At 39.1% G+C, this 8169-nt stretch overlaps 1 protein-coding gene across 13 annotated transcripts in view; it reads left to right on the forward strand.

The window, feature by feature from the left end:
- Positions 1–8169, forward strand: part of map7d3 (MAP7 domain containing 3) — a 33167-nt gene that overhangs the window by 21168 nt on the left and 3830 nt on the right. For 10 of the 13 annotated variants that reach the window (XM_008420692.2, XM_008420697.2, XM_017307075.1 and 7 more), the window contains 5 exons: positions 1025–1164; positions 4416–4546; positions 4619–4839; positions 7399–7525; positions 7627–7912. In XM_008420692.2, coding sequence (XP_008418914.1) covers positions 1025–1164; positions 4416–4546; positions 4619–4839; positions 7399–7525; positions 7627–7912 — 905 coding nt within the window. The remainder of the gene's footprint in view (positions 1–1024; positions 1165–4415; positions 4547–4618; positions 4840–7398; positions 7526–7626; positions 7913–8169) is intronic. The other 3 variants (XM_008420694.2, XM_008420698.2, XM_008420703.2) reach the window with 1 other exon arrangement.

Consider the following 8169-nt stretch of genomic DNA (forward strand, 5'->3'; position numbering starts at 1 on the left):
CTTAAAATCCAATTACAATAAATAGATATAGATGACAAAACTTTAAAGGTAGGTGTTATTTGAGCAGCACTAGGAATAATTAAAAACCTGTGGAGTGAGCTGCACCAGTCAGTTGTCAGACATCTCAATTGGCCAATTTTTCCCTGAATGGCTTAAATCAGATTTTTCAAACATTGAAAACCCTTTTTTCCCCAAAATTCATTAAATGCATCAAAGCTAAGACCTTCCAGTCTTCTGTATATGAACAGATCAACAACAGCATGTACTAAATATGCTCATATGTATGTGTAAGTATTTAATTTTCAGTAGGACTCAAAGCAAGCCTTGTTATAAGAAAATGTTCTTAAATTAGTAATAAAGAAATTGGTTAGTATCTCCCAGAAAAAGCCTCATTGTTGCATCCATACTTATGTTTTCTTTTCAAATATCAGTGTGATTTAGTTAAACAATGGTATTAACATTTAACGTTATCAACATGTGAAAATCCCAATTTTTAGGTATATTTTTAATTCAGTCATTCTTGCCTTTAACGGTGAGGGATTGTGATTACAAGGCGAAGTTAAAACTTAGACGTGTTTTTAAAGACAGTGTGTGTTTTCAGTGTTGTCGTATTGTTAGGTTTTGTGTTCTTTGTGTTATGACGTGCTTTCTGTTTAGATATTTACGTTGCGTGCCGAAGCTTTGGTGGATGCAGTGTGTGTTTGGGACTTTTCTCAGATTGTTCCTCCTCGCTCATCGTATCTCCCAAAATGTAGAAATCAACCTAGAGCCTGCCTAAGTGCTACATCTAACACATTGCTCTTTGTGTGCTTTTGTTCCCTCACATACCACTCTTCCCACATTTCTCTCCAACCATCATCTGCCTCTCCCCAAATCTCCCTCTCTTCTCCCATCAACTCTCTTCACTCTTTGCCCTTTTTTTTTTTTTTTTTTTGCTGCTTTGCTGCCCAACTCGGTCGCTTCTCACTCCTCCCTCCCATTGGTTGTGCTCCCCTGGCCCTGCGATGACTGTGTCCTTTACCAGAGTGTCACCTGTGTCCTCGTTCAGCCTCCCCCAGCCCCATGAACCCGGCGCGCGGCCCCTTGCGCAGCCGCAGCATCGACCGACAGAAGAGCGGCATGACTACGTCAAAATCAGCCAGCGAAGCCCTCGACACATCCGTGGTGAGAGATCTCTTCATTCTGCAGTAAAAAAATGCAGCTTATTACATCTTATTTATTGAATTAAGCTGCATCTGGGTCAGTAGGTTAGTCAGCATTACTTGGTTGTCGGGTTTGATCTGAACTGTATTCAAATTACTGAGTGACTCATTGAGGAAGGAGTCTGAATAACCATCAGAATGCATTTAGAGGCTGAATGCTGTTGGAAATGTTAGCAAAATTTTAATATCTTTACAGTTTTATTTATTTACCAGCAACAGGTAGGCCTGGCACAATAAATTAATTAATTGCTTGTTAGATTAGAAGGAGCTCAATCATTTTTATTTGCATAATTTCTCATTTTTCCTCTTTCTACTAAAACTGAATGGCAAAAGTTTTCAGTTTGGTGCTTTTGTCTCAATGCGCCTTTTCTATTAAGGACAGTTTTGTTTACAAAGGCTTTATAATTAATTTTTTTGTTTATTTATTTTGGATATTTAAAATGTGTTCCAGTTCCTGTATTAAATGTTCATTATTAATATTTAAGAATGTGTTACCTTGTTTGAAGAATTACTTCAAAAATGATTGTAAACAATATTATCGTTTATCGCAATAACTTCTGGTGGGATGATTTATTGTGACATCTTCTGCTGGAGTTAACGTTTTAAACGATTCTTTCTAGTTCACAAACTTGATAGTTTTCTAGTTGTAACCTTAGTAACCAGGGAGAAAATTTTATGCTTTTAGTTTTTCTCCCAAGCATTTTAAAATAACGATACAAAATTCATGTTCTAACAATAAAATGGCTTTAAACTGGTGGGAAAATGGCCTGACATGGTCTGATTTATATTCACATATTTACATTTGCCTGTCAAAGTATTATGCTAACTGTAGGAAAATGCTGCCCCTCCTGTGCTGTGAACATGCCTGGTCACCTGTTTGCTGCATTTGTTTATCTGTTTGCTGCATTTTGTGTGCAGGAGTAGGAATTATTTCCTACTCCTGCACACAAAGTCCACCTCTCTGTTCTAGCTTGGTGGCCTTGGTGCCTGGCTCTGCAGCGTAATCTGCCGTTCTCGTCGTCCTCTGTGGTGGAGAAGGATTTCATTGTTGTTGTATGAAACAAAGGGATCCACAGTGGCCCGATTATGGCTCGGGTCAAGCCATGCAAAGCAGACCGACCCCTCCCTGGCCACGGAGACTAATTTAGAAAGCAGTTGACTTTTTTTTTTTTTTTTTACTTGATTGTTTTCTGTCCTTCTGCTCCACTCATATTAGTAAGATATGATCTAAATTAAAGTATGACAGCACTGAAACTCTTCTCTGTGTGATTAGAAAGGAAAATCAGGCCTTTGAAAAATTGCGACCTACAATTTGGCCTGACACAATAAGCAATAGATCAATTACATTGTTACAACCCCACCCTAAAATCCCTAAAGTAAATTGTGGCACTGGGCTTTAACATAAAAAGTAATCCGAACAGTTGATGAGTAACAAAAATATTATTTATTTTACAATTCTGCTAAAACAAGTACAGGAGAAAAAAAAACACAGGGGAGCTTTAAGCTTCAGGGTCTCCAAGGTCAAAAATAATAAAACACCCCCTTATAACTGTAAAATAAAACAACCACTTTCTAAAGAAGAACTAAAAGAAAATACAAAACCTAAACTCCTTTACTAACCAAAAAACAGGAGAAAACAGTTCACAACAAAAATGGCAGAGAACCCCTACCAGCTTCCACCTCTGAACAAAACCACGTCTTGGACAATTGTTCACACAGATGCACACAGCAAGCTCAGTTCACTTCACACACACACACACACACACACACACACACACAGTCAGCTCTCAACAGGATCACAAGTCAAACAGAAGGGGATCTGGCATCTCCAGCTTGCTGCTTCTTATAGGGTGGCTGACGAGCCCCAATACACTTCACCTGCAGCAATCGGGTAGAACTGAAACGGAAAACAGAGCTCTCTCAGAAAGAGAGCCCCTAGAGGTCAGTGACCGTAACATACATAATAAATTAAAACAAACTCAGTAATTTCCATCTGCTTGATATCTTTTGTTTTTTCTTTTCTCTCTCTTTCTACCAAAACTGGATGAGAAAAGTCTTTCATTTTATTTGTTTCTGATGTTTTCCTAATTAATTTTGGATATTTAAAATGTCTTCCACTTCCAGTGTTAAATGTTTACAATTTAAAGTTTATTGATCTTTGCATTATTATGCCATTACCACTATATTACTCAAAACAACAATATTATTGTTTATTGCAATAACTTTTGGAACAATTTATTGTCCAGCAAAATTTGCTATCATAACAGATGTACTTACAATTTCCTTAAACTGTTAAAATGACAAACTAAAATACTTTAAAGATTGAAAAATATATTTAGTTAAACAACTTTTGTCTTGATATACAGGGCTGCACCAGTTAATCGCCATGAGTTGATTATTGAGTCGGTTAATCATTAGCTGGAGTACACAGACTCAAAAATGAGGAAATTTTGCAGAAAAAATATAAACACTTTGCATTTAATATTTAAAGAAACGATTGCAAAAATCGTTTTTTATTTCAAGTGACGGCTTTTTTATTTTATATCGAAGTCAAGTCGAGCAGGCAGAGCTGAGCTTTTCACATGTTGATGTTAGTATTTTCTGCTTTAGCATCACTAAAGGAATGCTGTGTTACTGCACTGTCAAAAGGGAATTGAATTGTTTTATTTTTGTGTTGTATCTCTAATAATATAAAAAAAGGCTTTAATGTACCATTTTTTTATCCCATGAATTATCAGAACAATTGACTTGAAACTACTTTGTTGCATGTGCACCTAAATACCGAAAACACTAATCCGGTGGTGAAAATGTGCTTTGTTTCAAATCTAAGGGCTCAAAAGGAACTGATTCACTGGGTGAGAAACCACACAGGCTTCTAGGATGTCATTTCATTAACTTTTAATGTGCAAGTGCTTTATTTAGAGCTGTAAACATAACAGACTGGCAGCAAGGTCACCCATGTGGCTCCAGAGGAGACAAAGACACTCTACACTTCAAGCCATTGGCTCCAAATGATTAATCGCACCCATGTTCTCATGAGAACCTGCTTTAGGTCTTCACATGAAAACAAACTCCTGCAGATATTCAGATCAGCACAGACTTTTTGAAATGTCAAATAAGACGAGGGATTTGTTGCTCAATTGATTTAAAATGAAGGTTTCTTCAGATATTTTCTTTTAACTCATTCAAATTTGTCCTTTTTTTTCCCTACAGAAAGACAAACAATTAGCATCACCCAGGGGTCAACGTCCCGCCTCACCGTCCACCTCCATGGGACGCCATCGCTCACCATCTCCAGCACCTAGTCCAACTCCAAAGAGAACCCCGTCCCCGTCGGCGTCCAAGTAAGACTTTACACAACGCCCACTCACTTCTTTTGATTTGACTCATTAAAATGTAACCTTTTTCTCGTACAGGCAAAGTCCCAAGACGCGCCCTCCGTCACCGTCTGCGATGAAGCAGCGACCCCCGTCTCCTCAGCCAGCATCAGCCAAACCCCCACCCATCCAGAAACCGTCTCTCACTCCAACTGGACCGCCAACGCTGCGGAAGAGGGACTCCAAGTCCAAGGACCTGGGTCCTGTTCAGCCTGTGGCTCCCCAGGCCGCTGAGGCCAGCAAGACCAAAGACAAAGACGGTGAGCTGCGAAACGTTCAGTTTGCTTACAGATTAGGACTGAAACTAAAGATTATTAGTATTCCGTTATTCTGTCAGAAAAAAAAATCACCATATTCTAAGATTTTTTTATTTAACCGTTTAAGCTTATTTAATACAATATGACAAAAACATTAAAAGATGCAAATAAACAATTGGATTAATTTTTAAAAACATTTTATTGCCTGAAATGCAGTAACGTAGCATTCCTTTAGTCTGTCCTTTATTATTTGTAAGGATCCATCTGCAGCTAAAACATTCAGTTCTGGTCAAAATGAAGACCACTGCACTGATCCTCCTGGTTTTTCCACCAAATATTGATTCCTGAACTCTTCCTGAGTTGAAATAAGTTGTTTCTACGTAAATATGAACCTGTTTTCTTTGCATTATTTCAGGTCTGAAAGCTCTGCGTTTTTGTTTTTTTTTTTTGACCATTTCTCATTTTCTGCAAATAAATTCTACAGTTTTGCTTGGAGTCCCAAAGACATGTTGTCAGTAGTTCATAGAATAAAAGAATCATCTTCATTTTACTCAAACATAGACCTATAGAGAGTAAAATCAGAAAAACTGATCATTTTAAATGATTTTTTTCAGAGCTGTACTTCTAACATCAACATGTACAGATCAGAACAGAGTTTTTATCTTGCATGGAAAATGTGGTTTAATCGCTGCTCTGAATATGTTGTTGTTTCAGCAAGTGGCATATTTTAGTCAGTTAACTACTAATTAATAAATTAGTTGATTATTTCAGCACTACAGAAGTCCACAATAAATGTCCAGGGGTCCAGTTCATAGCCGATATATTATCCAATATATTCAACTCCAACCAGTTCAATCATTTTAGTTCAATCCCACCATGAAGTCCAACTAAGATTCAGTTATAACTCAAATTGTAACACTTTTAAAGGCTGTTAATAAAAAGTTCTCACAGTAAACCCAGCAGATCGCGTTTACTGTTAATTATAACATTAATTCCAAAACAGTGTAAATTATAATAAAATGCAACATAACTTCATTAGTCAGCTGACAGGTTCTCTAATTGCACAGACTGATTAATAGTGAAGCAACCAGGATGTTTGCTCTGGTGCATCCAGAAATGTTGACAATGTTGTTTTCCCATCTTAAAATTTCACAGCAGCTCTTCGTTATGTTATGTTTACTTTCAGACTTTTTGTTCTCTAGTTTGATGCTGTGGCAGGTTTGTTCTAATCGTTTTCTTCCAAATGACCAAGTTTCCTTTAATCTTTGCAAGTAAAATATCTTGCTAATCCTGTGCTATTGTTCATGTACTTGTTCAGTTTACACCAAATTAATGGTCTGAACAGTAGCAGAACAAAATGCACGGTTCTCCTCTGCATTTATTAAATTGAGCAAAGTTTTAGCAGGGTGTGAAATCTTTCTTGTTTGTTGCACGTTGACGTGGCAGCAGCTTTTCCCAGCATTAAGTCCCTTTGGAGCAGGAGACTCATTATGTTCCAGCTGGAGTTACTTCCTGTTTCTGTTCTGCTTGGTGTTGCTTCTGCCACCCTCTGGACAGAATGGGGTACTGCAGGATGAATTGGCAGATTAAAATTATTTGGTGCTAGTACCTGAACACAAAGCTCTTTATGGGTAAAAATTATATTTTTGTATGCAGCAGTTTATAAAATGAAAAATCACTTTATACACTGATTCGCTGGGTGAATCGGTGTATACTGCCACTTTATAATGCCACTTCAAATCAGTCGTCATCCATGTACACTCTATATTATAATTGCTAAGAAATTATCTTCCTTGCAAAAGTATTCATACCTTCTGAAAGGTCAACATTAAAACTGCAAGTTGCAGTTATTGAACTGAGATTTTAGCTCAGATCAGCAGAAAGTTTTGAATATTTAAGTGGAAAGGAAAATTACAAACACATTTTCTACAAAGTAAAATTCAGAGCAGTGCATTTGTTTTCCTTTCTAGAAATCCTCCATCCAGTCTCAGTCAGATTGGATGGAGCGCATCTGTGAACATAAGTTTTAAAGTCCCGTGCAAAACTTCGAACTGGATTTAATCTGGTCTTTGACTAGGCCATTCTAAGATGAATGTGTGTTGATCTAAACCATAGCAGGTAATCTGCTGCACCTTGTATCATTTATTTTATTTTTTTGTCCTGATTTAGTTCCATCTCCTGATGAAAACAATCCCCTCAACATAATGCTGCCAACACTGAATTTTAACGTTCAGTTGAAAAGGTCAACTTCAGTCTTATCCAACTTCTGATCAGCAGCAGGCTTTTAGTTCAGTGTCACAGATGATAATCTGGAGAGATTTTTCTATCGACTGAGTTTCCTCCATGATGTAGTGCACCAAGTAGTCAGGGTTGTGAATTATAATCCGTCTAAATGACCTTTGGATTTGTCTATCATTTAAAAAAACAGGAAAATAAAAAGGGTCCATTAATGTATCAGGCCATCTTTAGCCATCAGTGAGGCTCTTCTCTGATATCTGTCTTTTGGAAAAAAGTTGTCATAATGACAAGTGATTATAAACCTACTGACATTTTTCTCGTCAGACTCGAAGCCAAGCGGCACAAACTCTGCTGCCGAGGCGGCGAAGATCCTGGCGGAAAACCGAAGGCTGATGAGGGAGCAGAAGGAGCGAGAGGAGCAGCTGAGGATACAGAAGGAGGAAGAGGAGAGGTGAGATTGCCGCTGCAGTGAAGCTATACATCATTACTGAGTGAAATCTGTTTCGATGTATTAATATGTTCTCAACTAAAAACTTCTGTTTGCGTCTCCAGGCAGAGAAAAGAGGAAGAGGAGCGTTTAGCCGAAGAGGCTCGACTGAAACGCCTGGAGGAGGAGAAGCGGTTGGCCGAAGAGAGGAAAGTAAAAGAAGAAGAAGAAGCCCGTCTAGCAGAGGAAGAAAGAAAAAGACTGGAAGAAGAAGAAGCGGTGAGGCAGGCGAAGCTCCAGAAGGAACGAGAGGAGGCCGAGGCCAAAGCCCTGGAGGAGGCCGAGCGAGTCCGGCAGGAGCGAGACCGCATCATGCAGCAGAACCAGCAGGAGCGAATGGAGAGGAAGAAGGTAGGAGAGAGGAGGGAGGTAGGAGAGGAACGAGAGGAAGAAGGTAGGAGAGAGAGAGGAGGGAGGAAGCAGAGAGGGGGAAGGCAGGAGGGAGGAGGAATGGAAGCGGAGAGGAGGGGGGAAGGAGAGAGGAGGGAGGAAGCAGAGAGGGGGGAGGCAGGAGAGAGGAGGGAGGAAGGAGAGAGGGGGAAGGCAGGAGGGAGGAAGAGGGTAGGAGAGAGGGGGAGGAGGAAAGGAGGAAGGAAGGAGAGAGGGGG

This window comes from Poecilia reticulata, linkage group LG10, assembly GCF_000633615.1.
Source record: "Poecilia reticulata strain Guanapo linkage group LG10, Guppy_female_1.0+MT, whole genome shotgun sequence".
NCBI lineage: Eukaryota > Metazoa > Chordata > Actinopteri > Cyprinodontiformes > Poeciliidae > Poecilia > Poecilia reticulata.